Source organism: Perca fluviatilis, chromosome 12 (assembly GCF_010015445.1).
Source record: "Perca fluviatilis chromosome 12, GENO_Pfluv_1.0, whole genome shotgun sequence".
Lineage (NCBI taxonomy): Eukaryota > Metazoa > Chordata > Actinopteri > Perciformes > Percidae > Perca > Perca fluviatilis.
Window position 1 is genome coordinate 11,112,794 of NC_053123.1, and position 27,422 is coordinate 11,140,215.

At 39.4% G+C, this 27,422-nt stretch overlaps 3 protein-coding genes across 4 annotated transcripts; 1 reads left to right on the forward strand and 2 right to left on the reverse strand.

The window, feature by feature from the left end:
* Positions 1 to 4,793: 4,793 nt before the first annotated feature.
* Positions 4,794 to 17,120, reverse strand: gtf2e1 (general transcription factor IIE, polypeptide 1, alpha). 2 transcript variants are annotated; one of them, XM_039818171.1, is made up of 6 exons: positions 16,906 to 17,120; positions 15,954 to 16,246; positions 15,187 to 15,344; positions 8,895 to 9,090; positions 8,325 to 8,560; positions 4,794 to 6,738 (listed from the first exon to the last, which is right to left on the reverse strand). In XM_039818171.1, exons 2-6 carry the CDS (start codon positions 16,241 to 16,243, stop codon positions 6,293 to 6,295), a joined length of 1,326 nt encoding a protein of 441 aa, XP_039674105.1. In that variant the 5' UTR covers positions 16,244 to 16,246; positions 16,906 to 17,120; the 3' UTR covers positions 4,794 to 6,292. The 2 variants fall into 2 exon arrangements, with proteins under 2 accessions (XP_039674105.1, XP_039674104.1); XM_039818170.1 differs by having other exon boundaries at positions 15,954 to 16,249; positions 16,906 to 17,119.
* A 143-nt stretch (positions 17,121 to 17,263) lies between these two features.
* Positions 17,264 to 21,351, forward strand: rabl3 (RAB, member of RAS oncogene family-like 3). Its single transcript, XM_039818173.1, has 8 exons — positions 17,264 to 17,345; positions 17,989 to 18,080; positions 18,266 to 18,395; positions 18,488 to 18,602; positions 18,741 to 18,891; positions 19,998 to 20,069; positions 20,745 to 20,783; positions 20,919 to 21,351. Exons 1-8 carry the CDS (start codon positions 17,300 to 17,302, stop codon positions 20,973 to 20,975), a joined length of 702 nt encoding a protein of 233 aa, XP_039674107.1. The 5' UTR covers positions 17,264 to 17,299; the 3' UTR covers positions 20,976 to 21,351.
* On the reverse strand, positions 21,188 to 23,404 carry LOC120569949 (granzyme B-like). Its single transcript, XM_039818172.1, has 5 exons — positions 23,291 to 23,404; positions 22,912 to 23,059; positions 22,391 to 22,532; positions 21,846 to 22,106; positions 21,188 to 21,682 (listed from the first exon to the last, which is right to left on the reverse strand). Exons 1-5 carry the CDS (start codon positions 23,340 to 23,342, stop codon positions 21,533 to 21,535), a joined length of 753 nt encoding a protein of 250 aa, XP_039674106.1. The 5' UTR covers positions 23,343 to 23,404; the 3' UTR covers positions 21,188 to 21,532.
* Positions 23,405 to 27,422: the final 4,018 nt, after the last annotated feature.

Here is a 27,422-nt window from a genome sequence, read left to right on the forward strand (position 1 = left end):
CTGGTATTTGTGTCAGTGCTGTATAAGTGCAAGAATCTGCTTGCCAAAGTGAAAACACAGTATTCCATGTACCTATTTTTCACTGCCCAGAAAAGTGGAAACCATGACTTTAAAATGAAAAAAAGTAAGCCAGCAGGTGTTCCTATAGTACCAATGTAATTGAAGCCGCTTTTAATTCATCTTTGGCCTCTGGAGGGATTGCCAACTTACACTGCAGACATGGAGAAATAGTAGCATTAATTTGGAATCATGTTTCAGGCCATCTGATAATTGTTCAGTCAGAAACACTCGTCTTAGCGTTAACCATTTATTGCAACAAATACTTGGCGATTAAGGCTCTGTTGTAATGATGCTCCCTGGATCAGTCAAGCAGCATGCTAAGCTGAAACAGGGAGCACGCTGCTGAGACCCCCCCTGTACACAAGAGTGGGGCCAATCCAAGACATTAAAACAATTTCAGTTATGATGACACTTTAAAACAATAGGTGGAGGCTGGGGTGGTGGAGGCGAGCTTTGCCAGCAGCAGCGGTGTGAGGCAGCATTGGAGTAGCAGGAAGCAGTGAGGAATAGGTAGACATTTAAATGGACCGCCTGATGTGAAAAATGGCTGTGATTGGTTGTGACTGGTGGGAATGATAATTCAGTTAGTGAGCAAATTACTTCCGTGTCCTGCATGAACTAACGCAATGCTTAATTTAATTACTATATTCACTAGTTTGTTTCTATATTTTTTTAACCAACTACTGGGATAAGTATCTACTGTAAGTATTAAGCAGCTGGAATATGATCACCAATCAATGCCTACTTAATCACTTTGCGTGTCAGCCTTTGGAACTGTAGCATAGTGCTTATCAGAGCATTTCTGCTGGAACAGGCTGCCTACAGGGGTTTGGTGTGAGACCATACGGTAAATAAAAAACTTAAACCAGAGCAAAATAGGTGTAAAACGCTCAGTGGAGCTGTTGGGTGTTATCTTTGGCTTTGGATTTTGAGAAACACCTTTCATTTCACAGTGTGTCAAAAAAGCATTAACTCACATTTCCTTACATTTTTGTGTTAATTGAACCATTAGCAAGAGCCCCACTAACGCACACAGACGTTTGAGGCTCTGCCTTCCTGTGTGTTTGAGCCCACAAGGTTTATGTCTTTAAGTAAAATGTTGCTAATCCATCCATCTTCGTCCGCTTATCTGGTGTCGGGTCGCGGGGGGAGCAGCTCCAGCAGGGGACCCCAAACTTCCCTTTCCCAAGCCACATTAACCAGCTCTGACTGGGGGATCCCGAGGTGTTCCCAGGCCAGGTTGGAGATAAAATCCCTCCACCTAGTCTTGGGTCTTGCCCGAGGCCTCCTCCCAGCTGGACGTGCCTGGAACACCTCCCTAGGGAGGCGCCCAGGGGGCATCCTTACCAGATGCCCGAACCACCTCAACTGGCTCCTTTCGACGCAAAGGAGCAGCGGCTCTACTCTGAGCTCCTCATGGATGACTGAGCTTCTCACCCTATCTCTAAGGGAGACGCCAGCCACCCTCCTGAGGAAACCCATTTCGGCCGCTTGTACCCTGGATCTCATTCTTTCGTTCATGACCCAGACTTCATGACCATAGGTGAGGGTAGGAACGAAAACTTACCGGTAGATCGAGAGCTTTGCCTTCTGGCTCAGCTCTCTTTTCGTCACAATTATTATGTTATAGCAATAATGTTGCTAATGGTTTAATAAAAAGAAAATTATTAGAAGAAAATTGATGAATGCTCACCCTATATTTGAATTTATTAGATTTCTATATTATAATCGGCATGAAAGACAACCATTTCCATTGCACTACATCTGGCAACCTACTGTGAGGATCTTCAGCTCAGGGATTTAATAGTAGAATAATACTAGCAGTTTTAATATACTGTAGGTATTCAATGTAATGGAAAGTTTTAGTGTGCATTATCACCATCTATTGTACATCTAAAAAAAGAATACTTTTCACATGTCTCAAATAAGTTATCAATCTGGATAGGCCTACAGTTCAGACAAATCCTCATTGAGAATGATTACAGGTCAAGGTCTAGGCTTTGGTCATATCTATGGCTATGACAAAGGTCTGAAGTACCATATGATAGCCTGTTTCATCCTTCGCAGCCGAGCACTTCTGCGGACTTGATGTGATAATGGCGAGCATTTCAGACATGTTACAATTCCAATGACTCATGTCGCCAATTCCACAAGTCTGCAGGGCTGATTTTCAGGTTCAGGAAAAGCCATTTTATGGACATTCTATTAGCTTTCCTCTGGTGCAACCCACAGGCCAAAATGTGAACTTTACAAATGAGATACTGTGTATCCATTGAGCAGATTTTCTCTGACATTGCCTTCCTAATTCATGCTCCCAAGGGGCTAAACCCTTTTGGTTTTAATGGACTTCCCTCCAGTGCCACCCTCAGGAAATAAAATCCCCTCCTCCTCATGTTTGCTTCATCGAGCGTGTTTGTTATCATGGAACATAATAGTAAACAGCCTATAGTGAATGGCTGCAATATATAGCTGGCTTATAGCTTTTTAGAATGATGTTTCACAATGTTGGGCACATGTCAGCTTTTATTCTTCATTGCATCACATTATATTAAATTAAATTATTTATTATATTACATTTTTTTTGATGAAAATCCAGTTTACAGTATGCAAGTATAAAGGGTGTCAGTGTAAAATCAGAATAACATAAAATCACACACTAGAGTAGTGCTGAAATTTCTCTTTAACTCTTTTGATTTCTAGATACCCCCATAAAACAGTTACAGCACTGTTATAGCTGGAAAGCACTGCAGCTGACCAAATTCAACATTGTTAGCTAGCAGCTAAATATTGCTCAAAAAGAAAGCAGATACAGAGGGGTAATTTCACTGCAGTGGGACCCATTACAGGCGTAACATTTAACATTTGATTTAAAAAGGCCTGTTTTCTGTAAATGCCAGGCCCATGTCTGTATTCAGACTTTGGCTTTGAGGTGAAATTGCCCCCGTTATGAGTAGGTGACCCAGAGCCGTGGGTTACTGTGGTTACATCAAAGCAGTCATTATTTGGAAAGCCACATACAAAAACACCCAACATCCTGCTGGAGCACATCTGTAAGAGTACCAGGAGTGTATTCGCCCAGTAGGGACTACCTCAATACATAATTGTCACCTGGATGTGACCCAACAACACAGGAATGGTCTCACTTGGAAGATTTGACCATGGAGTGGAATGGCATGATATCAAGCTTTCACACATGGACATGTCTATAATCTTGATTATACCATATTTCTATATTATAACCAGTGTTGTGCAAGTTACTGAACATTTTTAATTAGTAAGTTACTTTTCTCAAAAGTAATTTAATTACAGCACAGTGGCTCAGTGGTTAGCACTGCTGTCTCACAGCAAGTAGGCACTGTAACTAGGACTACAGTTGAAAATTAGCCGGCTGGCTAACACTGGCACATTTACAGAAATGTTGATTAATGGCCATTGTCCTCATAAATAAATACATTTAAAAAAAAAAAAAACTTTACCAAGTACTGCTTATATAAGTAAAAGTAGTTACTAGGGAAATTAACTTTCGCATAACTTTTAAATATCTGCTTCAAGTCTCTTATTAATGCACACATACAGTAGCTATATTATTTTAGTGTTGCTGTGGAACTGTGTGGGAAAAGACCACTGTCAAATTTAATCTATGATTGTGCCCATTATCACTATGATGAGAAGTATGCGGAACCAGGGCTGTAGGCAGCGTTTAGAAATGAGAGGTCCGGAATGTTGTCTTTTAATCGGGCTTACTTACTGCATTTCTGGAAAAGCAAAATTCATACCAAAATGACACCTAAAAACACAACCTACATACACTATAAACAAGCTCGTTATATTTAATTAAATACCTAGAGAGGGACCCGTTGGCAAAAAATACTTTTGCTAAATACAGTTCAGGTACTTGTACTTTGAATATTTCCATGTTTTGCTATACTTTATACTTCTACTCCACTACAAGTCAGAGGGAAATATTGTACTTCTTACACTACATTTATTTGACACTTAGTTACTTTTTACAACACACATATGCTTGATTGAATGATATGATGCAGTACTATACTACTAATCAGTAGTATAGAACATTGTGTCTAAAACATTGACAAAGAGCAACATTAAACTGCTCTTACATGCATTCGTTTGTGATAGAAACAGGCTAATATAATCCTGCAAGCACTTGTATGGTTGATACTTTAAGCAGTTTACTGATAATACTTCTATTCTTTTACTTCATTACCATTTTTAATTCAGGACTTTTATAATAAAGTATTTACATTTACTAAAGGCGTTCACTCGCCTCCCTTTGTTGATTTCATGCATACAAAATGTGAAGCGATGCGACACATAATTTTTGCACGAGAGCCCTGTATTTTTGAATTTGAAAACACCTGATATGCTTTAATCAATTGATACTGTATGAAATCGGTTATCAGGTTAAACTTACCACATTTTTCAATGGCAAATCAAATCCACCATCGTCCTGCTGAAACAAGGTTTATTTTTGCATACATTTGCAAAAACCCAAGGGGTATAAAAATCTTTTATAGTACTGAACATACGTGAATTTGGTGCCAGACTGTGACAAGAGAATCACATTAACTTGTGCACTAGAGGGAGAACTGTGGTGGCATCCTTGACCTCCTGAACAGAAGAATACTTTACACATCTATTTCATGAGACAGGCGTGTTGCAGAGAGACGACGAGAAGGTCAAAAGTTGCAAACAAACTCCTGCACACTATCTATCTTGCAAAAATACATTTATTTGCGGTGTTTCGGTGCTAGACCATCATACTGTTGACCTCCTGACCCATAGTAAGGTACATTACTGTGTAGAGAACAACACAAACATATGGATATGCCATGGACAGTAAAACGAAAACTAAAAAGAAATTTATTTTAATGAGGCCGATATAGTTATGAAAAAACTGAATTCATAATGATATACACACCTTGTTTCATCATGGTTTTTCTGTGTCAGTGACACACATTTTGCCTGCTTAGATTGTTTGATATTAATGATTATTTAAAATGGTAGCCGTTTAACCAACAGTTAACAGATTTAATATGTAGGTCCATGGTGTAGCATGAATTCATATCCAGACCCAAAAGCATGGTGTGGAACATAGAGGTCTACCTGTAAATAGCTTTGGGATATAATTTAGATATTATCTGAGAAGACAAATGTTACAGTGCTCCTTACTTTTATATTCTGAATTGCTTGTAAGTGTATATGCTGGGACACAATTTTTATTCATCACTATGTACACATCAAGTATATGTCGATGCATATTGCTGTACTGCAGTATCTTTTTATTACTGATTGTTCAGAATAACAAATGTTTTACTGTAAACCACAGCAGTTCACCCATAGCCTCTTGTATTCAACATTTGCCTGAGATGAGTTTTTAAAATTTAGTCTATTATTTGAGAAAAAAATAAAAATAAAATATTTGGCCCAACACCTTCTCTACACTACATAGGCAGCGTAGTGAAAGCAGCACAACAACATCAGCTTCGGTCTTTCAGTGTCACACTGCTTACGTTCAACCACAGCACTGCTATGCACGCAGATGTCTTTTGGAAGTGCTCACAGCCAAATGCAATCAATGCACGCGCACACACACACACACACACACACACACACACACACACACACACACACACACACACACACACACACACACACACACACACACACACACACACACACACACACACACACACACACACACACACACACACACACACACACACACACACACACACACACGAAGAAAAAAAGACTTGAAGCATAAAACATACACTTATGTGTGTAGAGAGATGTATTGATCAAATTTGAAGCGTATCTGGCCCGTCAGATTCATGAGAGACACGCATGACTGAAGACAAGGCTAAAACATGACTGGTGTAGACAGCCTGGTAAACTGAAATGAAGAAGAAAAAAAAAACAGACAACAAATTGGCACTCTGGTCTGGTGACTGCGAATAAAAGAAATACTTAGAACAGAATACTAAAGGTGTGATGACTTAGGCAACACTGTTCGAGCATGTCCCTGGTTCTTATAATGCAAGAGCAAGAAACGGACTGTAAATACTTCTTGAGCAGCATCTTGATTTCTTCTTGAGAAGTTGTGTCCACGAACATTTCCTCAGATGTTACCACAGCAGAAGTATACTTTCGGTAAACTCGTAGCCAATCCAGTGTGTGTGTTAATGTACACATGTATCAGCGTGTGTGTTCAGAAGTACATGTTCTGGAAGAGGTTTTGTCCCATTTCAATGTAGGCCTCCTTCTCCTGTGCAGACATCTGCTCCACTAGCTCTGGCCTCTGGCTGACCTCTCGGTATGAGAACTGCCGGCCTCCCACCATCACCGGCTCATCCCCCACCTCCTCAAACTCATCATCATCCTCTTCCTCCTCCTCGGCGGCCCGATGCTGAGTAGCTGTGGCAGGGGGAGGACCCAAGGGAGACTCGTCGTCTGATTCGCTGGTGTCGCTGTCGGAGTCGCTGGCGTTAGCTGTGGCGGAGACAAGCCCCTTGGTAGCAGTGCTTGCTCCACCTGCTCCTGCCGCACCCCTCTTTTCATGGATGAGCAGGGCGCGCATCACTTCCTCATTTTCATCTGCTTGACCAATTCCATGACCAGCTGCTACATCTTGGGCTCCGGGTACAATGTCTCCACCTGTGAAAACATTAAAATTTGAAATGTATTCACTTCTAAAACCTGACATTTTTTTTTATTTTGGACCTTTTCCAAGAAGGGATGGGTACAGAATTCAATACTTTTTTTAGGCACCGACAGAATTGCCTCCTTAGTATCGAGTATCGAAAAATGCCTCGTCATTCAATACCCAATTTCAATACCTAAGGAGTAAATCTCATCAGCGTCAGTGAGCCAATAAGCACGCAGCACGCTTCTACCAAGATTTAATCACGCTGGTGATTGGCTGTCTAACATTACACATCGTAGAAGAGAGCAGGAAAAACTCTACGTTCGGCACAGAGACAGGGCCCACATAGAAGGAGCTGAAAAATAATTAAAAAGATTAGTGCCGTAATGTGTAATGACGTAATTTGTTTTTGCTTCATAAAATTGGTATCGAAAAAAAGTATTGTTTAGGAACTGGTATCGAACGCACGGTATTGGTATTGAAATTTTTCAAACGATTCACAGTATTTTCAAATTGTGCCTGGAACGAGAAGTCAAGATCTTATGATGCTGTAAACTCCTACTTCGCAGCCTCATCAAGCATTAGGCTACTTATTGCAGCTCTGAATAGTGTTTTTAAACCACATCGCCTTTGGTTGTCATGTCGGTTTCCAGGCTCCAAAGGGCAACAAGATCATTACAGACAGATGCACAGAGACACACCTCAGAGACAGGACGTTTGGAAGGCATAATTCATGCAATTTCCCCAGGAATGGATTTTATTAATGAGCAATCCTTGCTCAGCCAAGCACTAATCAAGCCACTGATTATTTCAATTAAGCAATTATGGTTGAATGGAAGTCTGGCCAGGCCTGATTGCGGCATGCCCTTGGGTAAAGAAACAATGTCAGAATACGATAGCTCGGGGAAGAACCACTCTGACAGAGGGAGATAACCTGGGGTGACCTGCAATAGCCCGTTTTGACTAAAATGAGAACAGGGAGTGGAATTTAAGGTCAAAGAAGAGCAGTCAAAAGGTGTGGGTCTGGATTGGGATCGTCTCTGTCCATCCTGATCATCTTCTTACTGGAACTTGCATTCCGCAAGCCTCGCCGTGGACAGGCAAGAGCATTCATAATTAATGACAGTAAAAACAGAATCTGAGAGTGGGAGGGAATTGAATGTTAAATTTAACGTTTTCTGACTCATGGCGTGGGAGATCTCAAGATTATGGCAGAGAATTTGCTTGAAAGAGAGAAAAAAAGAAAAAGAAAAACTGCACCAATGTGGCATTACTTTGGGTTCAGCATAATTCAGCTGTGTGAAGGACATTTACATTTTTTGTGAGCCATCTATATACATATATTTATGTTACTATATTAAGTCTAAATTAATTCTAGAAGTAGATAGTAGTAGATTAATTTATTAATTTTTTTAATCCACTATGGTACCAAAATGGGGGTAGTTGTATGTGACTATTATACAATTCTTCATACTCCCAATTCATGTTATTTGATTGTCCTCCAAAAGAAATGTGCCCGGTGCATTGTTTTTGGCTTTTTTTGCCGTCAAAACAGTGTGAAAGCTACATATTGACTGGTTAGTGCTTGATGACTTACGGTTCTTTAGGATGTCAGGCTCGCTGTATGCACCCTGCACGGTGCTCTGGGTCAACCAGACGGGCCTCTCCTTAGGTGCCTTGCCTTCATTGGCCTGTTTCTGCTGGTCTTCCTGTTCCTCCATGCTGATAACAACATTCTGGGTGTACATGTCAGCGTACGTTGCGCCTTTGTTAGACCAGGCTTCACGGTGCGGGCCTAAGTTTGCTCCTGCTGCTGCAGCAGCACGTTCACGGCTAGAGAAAAAAATAAATAAAAATAAATCAGTAAATATCTTTTAAACAACACTCTTCAGCAGTTTAATTACTATGTGTAAACATAAAAAAAATTCAGTGTATGTCATGTATTCAAGTAAAAAATGTTTCATGACTTAATAGAACAGAATTCAAATGTGGCACAAACGTTTATTAAGTTGAGCCAATACCACTGAGGCCATCACTGCAGTTAGCAGAGGTGAAATTCCATTTGTTCTCGGTGAAACTGCTTCAAGATGCGACTTGAGGACTGAACTGGTGCTAACTGAGGGGAATAAGTATTTAGAAGTAATAAGAATAGTAATATGAAGCTGACCTTTGCTTGAGAGCAGGAATCTCAGAAGGCTCAGGCTCCAGCAGGTCCTGGGACAAGTTAACATCTTCGGTCTCACGTAGCAGCGCGTAGATGGGTTCGATCTGCTCATTGAAGCGCGCCACTAGTGTCCTGCCGTCAGGACACACCGATGCGTCCTCTTCTACTTCCGTCTGGCAGAAGGTACAGTGAAATGTACCTGTGGGTCGAGAAAGAACAAGGTTTAAAAAAAGCACGAGCTGATGTTGCGGTAACTTACCTGGCCAAAGCACACACCTTGTTACCCAAAGTCTTAGGACATGCCTAATAGGCATAGCCCAGACTATAAACTTACTTTGGAAAAAGTGCAGAAATTAACATAGTCGGGAATGTGCTGTGGTTTTCATCAAACCAGAATGAACACACTGGCATGACTCCACAGATAAATTGATAGTAATAAGTACTTCTTCCCTGTGTGTGCCATTTATTTTTACATGTTATGTATTATATCACACATTATATGAAAATGGCTATGACAGAGGTTTTAATCATAGCGCCAGACAGTGCTATTCCTCTGATCAAGCAGAACATTGGGCCTTTGTCATCTGTGGTCTGGCCCAGTCTAAGGAACCTTGGGGTGACATCTGACAAATCCCTATCTTTTGAAACTCACATCAAACCACTGACCAAATCCTGTTTTTTTCACTTAGGCAATATTAGCAAAATTAAGGGCTGAACTAGTCAGAACTAGAGATGCTCATCCATGCTTTCATTTCCTCCCGTATTGACATTTGCAATTCACTTTTCTCCTCACTCAATAAATCTGTCCTTCACCGCCTGCAATCCATTCAAAACGCTGCTGCTGGGCTTCTTACTAGATCAAACAGGCACAACCATATCACCCCTCTACTCTACTCTACTCCCTTCAGTGGCTTCCTGTAACCTACAGGATCCAATTCAAAATTCTCACCATAACCTATAGGGCTCTACATGGTCAGGCCCCTGATTATCTTGCCAACATAATTCACTTACACACCCCCCTCCCGGTCTCTCAGGTCTATCAATCAAAATCTGCTATCCACGCCGCGCACTCGTCTGAAGACCTGTGGGGATAGAGCCTTTGAGGCTATGGCACCCAGACTCTGGAATGCTCTACCAACCAGCATTAGGTTTGCTGAGAATGTGGACTGTTTTAAGGGACAAGTGAAGACTCACTTGTTCAGGCTAGCTTTTGGGTAGCCTATGTCTTTTATTTATTGATAATTGTATGAGTTGTATTTTATTCTATTGACTATTTTTACCATGTTTTTATTGCCTATGCACATTGTAAAGCACTTTGTGACCTTGTCTATGAAAAGCGCTGTATAAATAAAAATGTACTTACTTACAGGTGTGTAAGGTGTGCCACAATAAATCCCTACACTCTTTTCTGTGATTTTGGAGTTTTATGTAGGCTACTATAAATGTCCGCATTTATGATTGACATTGTGGTTTTTTAACAAATTCTGTGAGTCCTCAGTTCCACTTACCATTCAACATCCATCTAAGTGTACTTGTACCCAAAAACAATGCCTTGTTGTTAATGACACTGCAGGCCGCTCTTTTACTGGGGTATTTTGCATTGCATGGGATTTGCGGGGGCTTTAAGACCTGCATCCTACAAGAAGGAGGAGGGCATGTTCGGCCATCTGCTTCTCTGGCTGATTTTAGTTTCAAGAATAGGAACTGTTCCAACATTACACAGAACCCATGTCTGCCTTGTGTCTGTGTCTGTATGTGTGTTTACGAGATAGAAAAAGAATGTGTGTGTGGGTGAAAAAATGAGGTCAGCGTACATGTGCTACATTTATAAGAAGAATAAATGGTAAAAGGAAGTAACATATTATGCACAACTAAAAAAAACTCCCATTTTTTTCAGCCAAAAGCTGGGTGGACCTACAGTACATATCAGGTGGAAGGTGTAAAAAACAAAAAACAAAAAAAAAAACATGCATGTCCAACAAAGAGAGGAGAGTACATTTACACAACAGAGTATGACAATTCAGAGCTGAAGGTGTTTTTTTGGCTCTCCTTTGTGGGTCAGAATGAGCTGGAAGACCAGTCATGTCATTAACCATCCATGTGTGGTCAAAGTGAGTGTTGCTGGCCCCGAAGAAGCAACCAGTCCATCAGATTAGCACTATGTAAGCTCCAGGTATTCTATTTGTCAGCACCTATCAGGGTGCAGGGTTGCTGCCTCCACAGCAAGATTTGAGGTATGTTGAAACAAGTGCAAAAGAATTGGCAAGAGGTTTATAAATGTAAGAAGCTAACGGTATCAAAACAGTACCAGGAAACTCAGGCTTTTTCCAGCAAATACTTTACACTGGTTATCAAATGTTTTTTTTTTGTGTAGTGTTATTGTGCATTTTCTTTCCTCAAAACTAGTATTACTAGTGCAGTACCCGTGCAAAATCTGTTTTTGTGTGCGTTTTTAGTAATTGTTGGTTTGGTGTGTTTGAGTGCTCTGGTCCCGCGCAGTGCTCAGTCAGTGTGCAGTGTGAGAGGAGGAGTGGCCAGCGGCTAGAGCGGCAAAAGACAATGTGTGCTTCTTTTACCGATATATATTTAACAATATCTTTTGCATTTCTAATCCAAACAACGTCAAACTTGACACCGCACTTACTCATGCCCGTAGCGAGACACCCGTCAAGTTTGAAATCCATCGGACCAACGGTTCGAGAGATATGCGCACAACACGCACACACACACAGACATTCCTGCATTTTATAGACAGAGGTTACATTTTGGGCTACAATGTTTACGACTCATCCCTGAACCTGTTAACATGCTAACATTTTTACTCTAAATCAACCACTAAGACTTTAGCATGTTGTCGGAGGATCTGGGAAGCACTTTATATTCTTCTACTTCATAAAATAATTTGTGTAGGTAATGTGCAACTTCCATACTTAAAACTTGCTCTAATTTCACTTATTTTCGCTTTCTCACTGAGGATGCAGGATGTTTTCCGTATTATAAAGTTGGAACACAGTGTTAAAAAGCTTTGTTATTTCTAAACTAGATGGGGCTTTATACTCCACTGTCAAATAAACACATTACACTGACCAAAAACACCAAGGCCTTAGCACACTGGCAGTACGTTATCAGTATCACAGATATATTGGTTTCGGTTTATTATAAGGACATGTTTTTGCAGCGAAAGTAGTGATTTATTTAGTTGAAGTTGGCTTAAAGTTTAAGAAGAATCCCTTTTACAATATTTCAACAGTATCACAATTATTTCAGCTTCTGTGGTAACTTCCACTGCAGCTCAGTGTCCCAGCAAATTATAAAGTAGAAGAAAAAAATAAATAATGACCACGACAGATCTGGCGGGCCCAACTGCAAAACACACAGCAAACATAAAATTCACAGAATTCGGATTCAGTAAGGGATTCAATATGGGTTTCATATTTATTTATGTAAACCTCAACTCTAATTTTCAGACAAATCAACTATCATACATATATTATAAGCCCATTACAAGAGAGATTTAGAGTAGTTTAACACCCTGTAAATCTGGTCTTTGCTGACCTCTAGAGGTTAAACAGGTGTGAAATTTATCAACCAGAGGGGGCAGCAAAACACTGCTCTTCAGCCTGGTGGCGTGCTTTAAACACTCGCGTAGCACAAGCTCTCTGTTTCCTAGCAACAGGGCTGGTTGACTGGTAATCAACCGTTGGATTGGCAGACAATGTAAGCACAGTGCCTGGTTCTGACAGACTCGAGAACAAATGCAGTTTATGAATGAACACAGTTTAGAGGAAAGGCTCTCTTTAAAGTATGAAACATGCACAATCCTCATCACAAGCGCAATATTCTTCTGAAGCATTATCATTCCATTTAAATGCACATTTTCATGCGTGTTTAGCAAACAAGATGAAGTAAATTGTTATCATTACCGTGATAGCCAGAAATTCTGGGTGGACGACTTGCAGAAAATTTAACTCAATGATACGGCGAAGTCTGACATCCAGACCCTCTTACATAATCAACCTCCCTCACATCTTGCTGAATGGTTTTAGTACAGAGTGCAGCTCACCATTGGAAACTTACTTGTTTCAGGTCTTAAAACACAAGACTTTAAACCATTTCTATAACAAGATGAACACTGCATGTATCAAAGTTAAAGTTGTAAATGCTTGTCATGCCTTGGTTATGTCGATCGACTTATTTAAAAACCCAGTGTGAGTCTTTGTCTACCCTAATACTTATCATGGCCTTCTAGCTTTATCTTCCCTTTGAATTCTGCATATCTCCACCCACACTCTGCCTAAGATGATTAAGACTTGCTGGTTGCTTCTGTTACTCACATGTCAAACACATGCGCACACAACATAATGGATAGCTCCTAGTGATAAGTGATGTGATGCTCATTTAGAAGCAAGGTTTTGGACAGCTGCCAGCCCATATTGAGGCAGGGTGAGAATCAGATTTTACTTCAGGCCTTTTGTTGTGATAGCAAGTCATTTCAAATACACTTAAAGACCACCTAAGATCCACACCTAAGACGACAGAATACCTAATGTACATGTATCCAAACAAAAACGTTTGCCAAGTATTCAATTCCTCTGTTTAATTTGAGCTAAATAGCCCCACTAGCAAATATGTGGACTGGATTACCTATCACCTATTGATTAAATGTCATAGGTAGACTGAATTTGATGGTTGTTCCTTGTCTCTTATCCTTTTTTCTAGGGATGCACCGAATTTTCGGGGGAAAATGGCCCAAAAGGGCATTTTCGTTTTTTGGCCGAAATACTTTTATCACCGAAACAATACGGCCGAAATGTTGTGATGACGCAAGCAGAAACCGCGACCTGCACTTGCTTGTCTGAAGCAACATGTCTGCGGTGTGGACGTATTTCAGTGTATCTGAGAAAGGCCCATATATTAATTTATACAACTGCAATGCCTTGATTTTAGTAAAGTTAGTACACAGTCATAGCCATAAATGCAATGGTAATAATAATTGGCATAATTTCTTTCGGCGTTTCGGTTTTCGCTCTTGGTTTCCTCTTTTTCGATTTTCGGCCAAGAATTTTCATTTCGGTGCATCCTTACTTTTTTCTTTAATCTATGTTTTTCTTCTGTTGACAAGATAAAAGACAAATGATACTTTTTTGGTACGACACTTACTTACAGATTACAGTTTCCATTCTAGCAAAAAGCCACAACCTGCAAAGGGATTAATCACAAAAGAGAAAAAAAAACAAAAAAAAAAACAACAACCTCACATTAGGTCTCCTTCCCCTCTGATTTAAAAACAAACTAAGGTGCAATTTAGCTCATCTTGTGCAAGTGATGTTAAGGTTTTGGCCGATTTGACATGTATGATCGGCGGGGCGGGCACTGCCGGCAGTCAGACTCAAATGACCCATCTGATTGGTAGGGTGCTAACCCCGAAACGGGGAGCGGAACGAGCGTGACTAGAGTCTCTCAAAATCTGACAAAAATCTTTTAAACTGACCTTTGTCGATGAAGACTGATTCAGCAACTGCACGGCCTATTTCTCGCTTAAAATGTTTTCAAAAACACGTTTCGGTGAACTACTTTAGTACAATATGAGATCGTATTCTGAACAACTAGCCATGACAGTCTTTCTTTGAATTTCCGGAGAAACCAGACCCACGTGACGCGTTCGTCCAATCGGCTGCCGGTTTTCATTTTTGGGCGACAATACAGATTAGCGCCGCCTGCTGTTATGGAGACGTATTACGTCTCATCGCTTTGGTGTGTTCCGAGGCACTTTTTTGACCAACTCGGGGAGGCTGATCAGTCCAACTGCCTTTTCTGCCGAGGGTCGGCTGTCTGGTCGGTGTGTCTGGACCTTTAGTGTTAAAATACTTGACAGGTCTTGAGATCACATTTCAATATTCGTTGACTACTCAGTTAATTTTTCTTCCTAGCACAGACAACTGCACAAGGGTGAAACCATTTGACTGTGTCTCCTAAAGAGCAGTCTTTTCCAGACAATCACATTGTCAGGCAGCATTGAAATTGAACATTGTTGCTAATAAAATAAAAAAAAAAACTAATAACCTCACACCTTTATGGTTAAAGGTGAGGTTCTTAAGAACATCTCTGGGGGGGGGGGGTGTAGTCATTTGCTTACTGCATTCACATGCAAATGTGTGACACCTTTAGGAAAGGTACTTTCAATCATATTATACTGTAACTGACAAAATACTTTTTCATAGTCAAGTATATTGAAGATCAACACCACTAATGTGCCACACAGCTGTAGATAATTAGTTAGTGACTCAATGTTTACCTGTCATGGGGTCAAACAGCTGGTTGGCCTCTAGGTCAGTGAAGGTGGAGGAGCAGCGGGGGCAATGGAAGGAGGCACGGTTGGTGGAGTCTCGCTCATCCGTCTCGATGCGCCGTCGCATGTGATCCAATTTATACTTGACCACGTTGACCAGTACCCTAAAAAAAATCTGGTTGGTAAGGCTTTGTAGTATGAGACATGTTGACACGGGAGGATAAATAGATTTTTTGTTTTTATGTGGATAACAATAGAAGAAGAAGAAGAAGAAGAAGAAGAAGAAAAAAGAAGAAAAAAAAAAGACTATACATCTATTCTATATAACAATATATTTTTATGCAATTCATTTTAAGGATAGTTTCTCGTGTTTTAGCACTAAATGTGCTGTAAATGATGCACATATTTGTTTTGGTCTGAGATGCTGGTGCACTAGTGCAACATATAGTGGTTTTGATTGTCGTATATAGAACCTTTAAGGACTCATGTGTTAGACTGACCTACCCACCCACCCCCCGGCCCATACTCAGAAGTCTGCTGTTGCTCAACAGATAGCGGGAACAACATGACTGGTTAATCAAACCACATTCTAACACTCTCTCATATTGCCCAACAAGTAGGTAAATATTTGGTCAAATCAAAAGGGGTGAGGTCAGGAAGTGATTGATTTGTGACAGAATCTGCCCCCCCTCATATTCTTCTTCTTCGTTATTGTGCGTTACTGTGTGTATTATCTGCACTGTTACAATGCAAACCAAAAAGAAAATAACCACCTGTAGTTGATGAAGTAGTAATTATGCCGTGTTGTCTTGCCATCAGGGGCAGTTTCCACTCTCATGCGGCACTTGACAAACTTGTCTGCCTTCAGGGTGTTGAGTACTGACCGCAGCTGCTTACGATCAAACTTGAGCAGCTCCAGCATGTCCTCCTCCCGTACACATGGGTTGCGAATGAGCACATCCAGGGCCAAGGCATGTTCAACTCCATAGAAACCCCTTACGACCTGCTTGGCTAGCCGCTTAAGTGCTGCAGGGACCTCGGTCAGTAGCTCTGGTTCTATCATCTTCTGCTGTGGAGACAGATGAGACCTTTTGAGGAAAGATCTGAGACAGCAGGCAGGAACTTTAGTGGAACAGGGCACAGTGCCAGAGACTGTATAATGTAGTAGTACAATGTATGTAACCTTAATCACTCAATGCTTGGGAGGGCAATTTGGTTAAATGTATAGGCAAATTAAAGATTGAGCACCATAAATACACTGATGGTAATTTGAAGGGAGAGAAGATCATTTTTTTTAGAATAACGTTCCATCCTCTTCACTTGATCCTTTCCCTTAGAAAGAGGTATTGCTTAAATGCAATTCCTCTGCTAAAGTGCTAAATTATCATATGTCCTGTTGCATTGTGACAGCACATAAGAAGCGGTTGTTACTGCCAGACCTGAACACACTGCCATCTAAACTGGCTGTTGGATAGTGTCAACTTAACTATCCTTAGCTAGCTAATTCGAACAAAGACAAATTAACAGTGAAAAATGCAGCAAGTTGGCGGTTAGCTACATTAACTAGCTAGCTGGCGGGGATACTACAGTTAGCTAGCAAGTGAAGTTGAAGACCGTTTACCAATAAGCCATAATCTTACGTTATGTGTACATTAGCATGCCGATGTTAACTAAACCTTAACGATGCAGCCACATGAAGTTAGTTTGCACAAATCCGAGCCTTACCCGATACACTTAAACGTTAACGTTGTTTCACCAATACACCAAAGCCAGTGCCACCGCTTCCTTATGTCATTTCAGTGTACGCTTACTTTTGTCTCTAACAAACACAGCTAAAGCTCATTTTACACATTTTTATTTCTGAATCTTTAAACTGCTAGGTTATCCAGCATGCTTCCTGACTTTTTTGAGAAGACAACCCCGGAAATAAAAACCAACACCGCAACAAAGATTGCACTCAATAGCCAATCGTAGCAAAGGATTGTTGATTGATATACATTTTGACGAATGGCTCTGCTTCCTGTCTATTAGACTTATTTTAACCAATCAGAGTAGATAAATAACATTTGCAGGCGGGGTTTCCACTGTTTTCTTCCGGGACGCCGCTGTCACCAAAAAAATGGCTTCTCTTGACAGGGTAAAAGTATTAGTTTTAGGAGATTCCGGTAAGTTAAGTAATTTTCGCACGGTAGACTATTATTTCAACCTGTTTGCTTATTTGTAAATACATGTGTTTGTTCTGGGTAACTATCACGCGGTTTGTAACCTTTGCTATCTTTAATTAGCTAGGGGACCTTAAATTCTGAAAGTCTGTTATCGTTATGTGGCTCTGTAAACCTGCACACCTGACGCAACATAATCATCGTGTCTGCTGGTGAATTTGGGATAAAGGTGGACCATCGACCCTTAATTTAAAAGCAATAATTGCACCCGTTATATTGTATTCACACTGGCCACTGCCGACCTAAAATGATGCATTTGCGTGTAAGAAGACTGCTCAGTATAGTTGACGAACAATCACCAAAAGTTAAAAATTTTATCGAAACATGTTTGACGAATTAAAAAGTGACACCCAACAGCTCGTTAAAGATATTTACTGATGTTCTACAAGGTATATGCATCGATGGAAACGAAGGCTATGTTACACTGACTTGTTTTTACAATTGAGTCGTGTCATCATACGTAGCAATTTTATAGCATTACATCAAGACTGAAAGCCACAAATTATGATATTCCATACAAAATGCATGTCTTGGAGTCATTGCATGACTGTACTGATCCCCCACCCACATTTTTTATCTTTTACAGGGGTGGGCAAGTCTTCCTTGGTCCATCTGCTATGTCAGAATCAGGTGTTAGGAAATCCGTCATGGACTGTTGGTTGCTCTGTGGATGTACGGGTAAGCAGGTTGAACACCTAATTAACAAAATGTCATTAAGAAAAGGTCTAAAATGATGGTGTTGGCCTTTTAAATAAGCATCTATAATAAACTATAATAGATACTTTATACAACAACCTTTTTAAATGAGGCTGAAATGTTGGAGCCATTTAAAAACAACAACAAAAAAAACTATTCAATTACAGGTCCAAGACTATAAAGAGGGTACCCCGGAGGAGAAAACCTACTACATTGAACTCTGGGATGTCGGAGGATCTATTGGCAGTGCCAGCAGTATCAAAAGCACCAGAGCCGTCTTCTACAATTCAGTTAATGGTAAAGATGGATATTCTATGATTATTAATCAGAAATCATTAGCGTTGCTATTATTTAGTTGTGTTATCTTCTTTTTTTTTTTCTCTATTCAGGAATTATGTTGGTACACGATTTAACAAATAAGAAATCCTCTCAGAATCTCTACCGCTGGTCACTAGAAGCTTTAAACAAGGATTCCTCACCAACAGGAGTTATTGTCTCAAACGGGTAAGTACTGTGTCATGGTATTGTTTGTATGGCGAATAAACTGTATACACGTTGATACAGTTGTAAAAGTTAGATATTAAGTTGTGACTGAAAATGGTGGATACTGGGGTGTTAAGTCATATTCTTGTCTCCCTGCAGTGACTATGATAGAGAGCAGTTTGCTGAGAACCCAGTGCCTTTGCTGCTGATTGGCACCAAGTTTGACCAGATCCCAGAGAATAAACGCAATGAAGTTCTTACTCGGACGGCCTTCCTGTCTGAGGACTTCAATGCAGAGGAGATCAATCTCGTAGGTCAACTTTTTTTTTTTCGACGAGCTCTGACCTAAAGCCCATTACAAACATGCAATCTATAACATTGCTGGCTTCATCTTTGTGTTGAAAAAGCAGCTTTTTGACATTCAAACATAGGTCTCTGTTAAAAAAATGTTTCCACAAAAACATTGTTTGACTATAACACGACCTTTACAAATAAAGCTGCGATGCTTGAGTAGTATTTGGCATCTAGTACACAAAAGACAGCGCAGAGCTCCTTTCCCTTCTCACCACAGTTGCAGCACTGCTGGAGAACCGCATCTAGTTGGAAAATAATTATATGAAAGAAGAAGTTCTCTGTTCTCTCGCAAGCTGTATCGGTTATGTATAGTCTCACTTGCTAGACCTATCTCCACAGCGCTGTGGAGTAAGGCCTGGCCCCTCCACACATACACTCCTGGATAGGAAAAAAACACGACCTGGGTTGTTTGCATTTCTTAAAACCAATCACAATCGTGTTGGTCGGCGTTAAGCCCCGGAAGCAGTGGCGGTGGATCTGCAAAATGGTCTTGGCAAGGAACTGGTTTTGGTGGAACATTTGCACCCCGCAAATGAAAATGCCACATAATATACAGTATTAAATTAACTGTTCCACAATACAGTAAAGTGAGCTATATAAATTCTACGGAGTTCATTTTGTAATAAGGCCTGAGGACTTGCATGTTGGAATTTGCATTCAAAATGTTTGTGTAATGTTTTTCTGTTTAGGATGAAGTTTGAATGGTGGTTATTTTCTAATATAAACTTGTTTGTGACATACATGTATTGTGGCAGCTCGCTAATGCATAAAATCAAGTTACTTCTTTGGTTGATCATCCAGCAGTAAAATTAAATCTCTGCATTATAAACTGTCACAAAAAAAGAAAATGAAAGCGATCCACAGTACAATAGCAAGCATGGCCATTTTACCATTTTATTAGGATTGTTATTTATTTTTTTCTAAGAAAAACACATGCCATCAGAACAATTTAAAAGAAATACATAGACATTCTACACATACGGTTGTAGGATTTCACCTGAGAAAGAAAAGACAGACTTTTTTCTTTAGGTCTGTGGCTGAAGTGCTGTTTTGTTTTCCCAGGACTGCACCAACCCAAGATACCTTGCTGCAGGCACATCAAACGCAGTGAAGCTTAGCAGGTTCTTTGACAAGGTGAGAACCCAGACGTCTGTAATGCAACATGTGTTATTTTCTGTTTCTGTATATTGTCTTTACAATAAATACAGTATGTAAAGGAGATTATTATTCATAACCTTAAAGACCATATGGACAAATGTCATTCAGCCTCCCTCAATCTATCAAATATGTAAGAATTTCCAACATTGACATTCATTATTTAATTTACAATAATTTGATATTGATGCAGCGCTCAAATGATAGTTTTACGTTGAAGGAAGTGGCGTAACTATTTGTTGTTGTTAATTAAATTTAAATGAGGAATATTGCAGTATATAACATTCCAAACAACTTTGACTTTATCAAGTAGGCCTAGTTACTTTTTTATATTGAAATGGAATACTAACTCTTTTTTTTTTTCTTTTTTTTTAACATGCTTACACAATAATAACTATTTTATTTATTTTATTTTATGACACAATGTATGACGTAAGGATACTTTTTAAACAGAAATAAGAAAATCATGTAATGTTTTGTATTGTATCAAGTTTGTAACTTGTGTCTTGACATTGAATTAATATTACAATCAAGTGGGTAACTTCAAACGTTCGTCTTTTCAGTACAACGTTCTCTATTGCCAATGTACATATGGGTATGTGAGTGTTGTATTTAAAAAATACAGCCTCTTAATCTTAACCTATCTCTTAACAGGTAATAGAGAAGAGATATTTCACAAGAGATCCAAGTCAGGTGAGTTCTCCAGTCTTTTTTTGTTTTGGTAAAAGAAAATCTTCACCTAATGAAACTGAATTCAGTTGTGACAGAGGATAATTTTAAGGTGAACGGTTTCTTTAAAACAGCACATCCCTTTAACTTTCTCTGCAGATGCCGGGTTTCACAGACCGAAAACGGTTCAACTTCAAAAGTTTGCACTATGACTGAAGCGCCATGAACGCAACAGAAGTGGTTTGTGGTTTGGCTGTAATGCCTTTGGGCTTTTACACCACAAGGCACATTCACTGACATACTTTGTGTAGCCCCCCCCCCACCCGCCTATTGTTTTTTCACTGCCATTTCTTCTTCATGCAAATCCTTCTCAACACTTTTTCATCTGCTGTGTGTAAAGACCTAAATTACCGCTGCAAAAAATAGAATTACAAAATAATAGAATAGTTTATAGAATAATAAAGATAAATATGTACATTCAGTTTAGCACATTTCGGAAATGAAGAAACATGCAAGATGATGTCAAAGGGCATAGGCACATCTTATAAATGTACAGTGAGATTTTGTGTTAAATCACTTTTCTTTTATACAATCAGTTGTATTTTATTTCACATGCAAAAACATTACATATACCAGCTTCTTGAATTATTTTTTCAAAACTAAAACTACTATCATTCACATTCTCTAAATGTTTGCTGTGTTATTTAATAAGCAAGTGAAGAAAGAACCACATTCTTGTCCTCCTGAATAGTGGCTCATGCAATTTTCCCCAATCACTTCATCACTTTCTTAATCCACGGGAGAAAGAAATTGACTTTAGTGAAGACATGGGGATACTTGGGATTATTACAATCACATTCATAGGTAAAAGCTGTTAAACCCTGAGGCTTGCTGTTGCAGATAAGTGGTCCACCGGAATCCCCCTAAGAGAAAGGCAGCAGAAAGAGTTGATTGAGTAGACTGCAAAAAAAGATAAATTACACTTGTTTTTGATTAATAAAAGAAATCAGTTTTCAGCATAAGTGATGTATTTTGTAAATGGTTGGTTACTTATTTGCTGGTCTGCTTTAAATAGGGTTAGATTACCTGGCAAACCCCTCCCTTCTTTTTGTCAAATTTGGTGCATATCATGCGGTCAGCTGAGAAGTATTTTTGCCATATATTTTTGCACTCAGCGCTGAATTGCGTCTTCTCCGTGGTCTCCTTCAGTACTTTTGAGGCAGGCTTATCGGCTCCAGTTCGGCCCCAGCCAGCAACGACACAGTTAATGTTGGCTGGGACTTTCCCATCTTTCTTAGATAGTCCAATGGTCTTGACATATTTATTCAGTGTGGCGTTGTTTTTTAACTGTGAAAGAAAACCGTGTAATTCACGATACAGTTGTCAGTCAGACATTTCAATGTGTGTTTATGTTCTCTTAAAGAAGCAACATTGAGGTTTTAAGATGAAACATTTCAACCCCACATCCTTCAGTGCAAATATGTGAAATCACCTTGTGCAGCTTTTACTCTACACAACACAGTATGAAGAAATGCATCCACTACATTCATTGCACATATTACTTTACAGAGAAAATGTGTTTTTTTAAACACGCAGGTTTTGATGTGAACTTTTACACAGTTTTAGTTTACCTCTAGTAACATGATATCATAATCATATTTCCCAGTGATGAATTTGGGATGTGGATGGTACTTAGCCACTTGGATCCATTGCTGACTTTTCTCTTTCTTGCTTATGTCATGTGCTCCAAGTACCACCGTCACGGGCTCAGAGCTGACAAACAAGGGTACAAATAATGTAAAGACGTTTAATTATACTAAACTATTATACTTAGCACTTTACACTATAAATGGGACCTAAAACAATTGATGATTAAGTTTAATATAACTATTAATGACTTGAAAATACACCTCTGATAGCATTCTGTCTTTCTCTTAACCCCAGGCTATGGCAAACATGGCATTCATGCAATACGATATCCCATTAGACTTGTTCAAATATAAGCTATTAAAAGTGACTAACAACAAGTCCTTTGCAAATGACAAATATGGTAATAAAACATTGATTTGAAGGCAAATAATTAGTACCCATTAACTTTTTAAGTTTTTGTGACATCAAAAACATTTTGTGCATTGGTGCACAATAAACTCACTTTTCGCAGTGTGCTACAGTTAGAACAAAGTCCTCCCGAATAAGTATCCCGCCACATGTATGGTGTCCACGAACCTGGAGTGATGCCATGTAGGGTTTGGAATGAGGCTTTGTATCCTTCCCACCCACTATGCCACTCTCAGAAGCCCCTTACACGAGGAGAGATGGTCAATTAATACACAGACTACAAGATACAAAATCCTCAACAGCCAAAAGATTATTGTTATAAATTACATAACAAAAAAAGCCAAGTAATATTAATTTCAACCTTTCAGTCCCTAAAAAGGCTATAATCCTTAAAAATTTATATTATTATAAGGATTATATAAGGTCACTTCTCTAACGGAAATACATTTGAAGGACATTTTATCTCATCTTACCAGTGAGGGAGAGCAGCTGAAAGAAAAATATAATGCCGTATGCGTTGGCCATGGTCGTGCAGAAGTAAAAGCTGAACAGTGTGTCTTGCAGTGCTCCCCCTACCACCTTTTGTAGTCAACCTTCTAACTCTCACAACGGAACATTTGTGGGCAGGTGTCATTCTTTCAAAAAGATCACACCTTTCTTACTGCAGCATGAGTGAAACCATTTCATAAAACCAGATAAAACTGCCGACTTGTCATTTGAGTTGGCAGGCATACTTTGTTAACCCTTGTGTTGGCTTCCCTTCAAGCATGCAACCTGTTGTCCTCCTGGGTTAACCCTTTTTAAGATTCTTATATTTTTTTGTTTTTTTTCTCTAGGTTTTTGGTGCTTTTTTTGAGGTTTCTGTCACTTGTTTCACTACCACCGGATACACTGCTAACATATACTGTGTGTGTGTATGTATGTATGTATGTGTATGTATGTGTATGTGTATATATATATATATATATATATATTTTTAACCTTTATTTATCCAGGTAAGTCAATTGAGAACAACTTCTCATTTGCAACAACTTGCTGTCACATTCACACAGTTACACATTCATACCTGGAAGCTGCCCAGTACAACCACAGTCTGATCTGCTGGCCACTGAGTAGCTGACATGTTGCCACTGGAGTGGTTGGGGTTAAGGGCCTTGCTCAAGAGCACCTCAGTGGTGTTAATGAGGGAGGGACAAGTGCTGCGCTTTTCACTTTCTCCAACCACATTTTTTGCTGTCGGTCTGGGGATTGAACCAATCTTGCTTCTTTAACCACTAGGCCACCACTGCCCACATCAACTTGTTACCACTAGTTTTACATATTTTTTTTCTTCTTTTAATTCCTTGTCAATAGACTTCATTTATATGAAATGATACTACATTTTTTTAGTTAAAAAAATGAAATTATTAGTTTTTTTCAGCAAATGGTTACGATTGAGTGGATAATCACAGACTTTCAAAGTTTAGTCAGAATACGGTTTAGAAACCATTTCATTTTTTTTCCATGTGCTATAAAAATTTAATAAATTCTATGAAAGTAGTGATATGATCCTTAATTTTACTTGAGAAGAGCATTGTATGGAACAACCCATGTTATGTTTGGGCAATTTGCTTGAAAGAAACCCAGATTTCGGATCTAGAAACTTTGAAAATGGGTCAAATTTGACCCGAGGACAACAAGAGGGTTAATTCATCAATAATCTGAATGTGTAGCACCACACTGTATTACACTCTATGTCTCCTTGTGCCTCTACAAAACAATAATGAATTTTGAAAAGACATCTTTAAAACGTTAACATTTTATTGTGCTTTAAACAAGAGTTTAGGCCATGTCTACTTAAACCATCTACATTTCTTGCCCTAAAAATTGGAAAGGTCCATATAATCACAAATAGTCATGGTTTATTGTTTCGTTTTCATCACAGGCTACCTTTACCCTAAAGGAAACTGGTTAAAGTAAACGGTAAATGGTCAAATAGAAAACTGTGTATAAAGGCCACAGTAACCACAATGCGAACAAAGGTACTCTTTGCTCCACACGCTCACATAATGGTGTGACTTCTAGCTCATGGTTTTTCCTGGCCAAAATTAATTTGATTGAAAGACAGACTTGCATCATGCAAGTCTGTCTTTTCAAAAACCATCAAATTAATTGCAAGTTTCATGTTGGCATTTTACTTGATAACATACTTGTTGTTTCAATTTAGTGAGGCTATGAACAAATTGATTCTTTTGAAGCATTGTACCGAACCTGATAAGCTAAGCCCTGTCCTGCTGGAGGTTTTTCTCCTTTGATACTTTGTGGATTTCTGGTATGATATCTGGGTGTATATTAGAAGTCAATTTAAGCCATTGATATTAGTTCTTGAGTTTTTATTTAACTTTTAAACCTTAAACAACCAACAAATGAGCATTTACTGCAGAAAATGCCATTGGGGGATAAATGATATACTTAGCCACACACTTGGTCTGGAAATGTGGAAGAATGCTGTGTGATTAACCCTTGACACATGTATCTTTTTGATAAACTATCCTGGCTTGAGTAATTTAAGAGCAGCAATGGCTTTTTCAAAAGAGCTGGTAAGCCTTATACAGCATATGCAATTATGTCTGCTGACCATTAGATGGAGATATAAGCATTTAGTGGTTCACAAAATACACTTGACTTTTATTGTGAAGTTGAAGGCATTTGCCATTATTGCTTACCGCTAAATCCTATGGAGAAGACCTGAAAGAATAAATGTGACCGATTCTGCTAAGGCTCAAAAGGCCAGCGTTTTCTGACTCCACTTGGTCACTTCTCAAGCTACCTCTGTGTTCGTTGACTGGTAGACCAGAAAATAATATTCTGGATTCGCTCAGTTCAATTATAACAAAGCTTTAGTAAATGATATTGCAAGCAGAATACAACTTATGCATCATGACAAACAGGTACCCATGCATAAGGACCAGACCCCCTTTAAGGCATGTTCTTTCTCGTCCTAACGCCAACAGTCTGTCCGGGAATCTGGTCCCGTCCTGTTCTCTGCCCTCTCTCTTTATTCTCTCCAGGTTCCTCCTTCCGCCATGGCGTCTGTGCCGCTAATCAGTTGGTCATAGCTCAGACCTTCTGTCCCATTGCTATGGTTGCAATGGAGGAAATTATGCTCATGTAGGGTTATGAGCAGATCTGCAACAGTTTGTGGATTGTGTAGTTTTTAGGTAATCTAGGTTCTGGCCTAAATGGATCAATATAAAAGTGATACTGGAACAGATGGTTGTCTAGTTGGGCAGGGTTGATAGCAATCCTCATCTTTTTGTGTACCCTGATATCTTGCAGTTTTTAGTTATGGAGAGGAAGTCACAGGGTCAGACAGACAATACACTCCCACAAGTCCTTTGAACAGGTGGAGCTGAAACAGGCTTTGGTGTTTCCAGTATTATGTTGGACTGGAACTGGTTATGAGTTGCCACAGAAAAAAAGGTGTTGTTGGGCTATATTATTAGATTATGTAGTTTAAAGATCCCATGGCATGAAAATTTCACTTTGAGGTTTTTTAACATTAATATCCGTTCCCCCAGCCTGCCTATGGTCCCCCAGTGGCTAGAAATGGCGATAGGTGTAAACTGAGCCCTGGGTATCCTGTTCTGCCTTTGAGAAAATGAAAGCTCAGATGGGCCGATCTGGAATCTTCCCTTGATGACATCATAAGGGGAAAGGTTACCCCCTTTCTCTGCTCTATTTTGAGTTAATAAATTGATTGATTGCATTTGTGAAAGCGAAATGATGAAAAGGATTTTTTTTAGCATATACAGATACAGTCTTTTCAGTGGCCACTTGTGCAGTTTGTACAAGCACATTCTTTACAGAAGTTTACACTTATAAACAGCGCCCATAATAACAAGAAGACGTTCCAGGGTTTTCCACCAGTATTACCCCAACCTCTGCAAGGCCGGCAGAGAGGGAAACAGCAGAACAAAAGCTGCAGCCACTGTATCGTGGTTATAGCGCAGACCGTAAAATGTCAGTCTGCTGGTAAGGATGACTTCAGTAGTTCGTAAGAAGGGAGCAATAGTCAAACTGAGACTACTGCAGAACTTTGAGTTGCCTATTATTAGTTAGCTTTTTTTAATGTGCATTTTCCACAATAATAAAAAATAACTAAAGAAGATGTTGCACTAAAAGGGCAGTAGTGAAATGTCACGGATGCAGTTTGTGTCCAGTCTAACAATTTGAGGACACAGATTAATATGTTAGGGTCTGGCACTGTTTCATGAATAAAGTACTATTGACAGACTGCTCAGTGGCAAAATAAAGTGTTTAAATTGCAATTTGCAGTTGTCATATTTAAAGAAGAAGAAACAAGTTGTGCATACAGTGGGCTCTAAGATGGCACCTGAAGAAAAAAACAAACAAGCAATAATACTTATTACTTATACTACTACTACTATATTACTTATATTTCATTTTGAGCTTACTGTGCAGATTACTTGACTGCACAGGTCAGAGACAAAATGAAAGAAAGCAAAATACCCAGATTTGAAGGCAAGGTATCACACAGGATGATAATTATTCAGTTTTTGAGCAAAGTGAGATTTTCCATTAATGACACAATTGTCTCCTGTG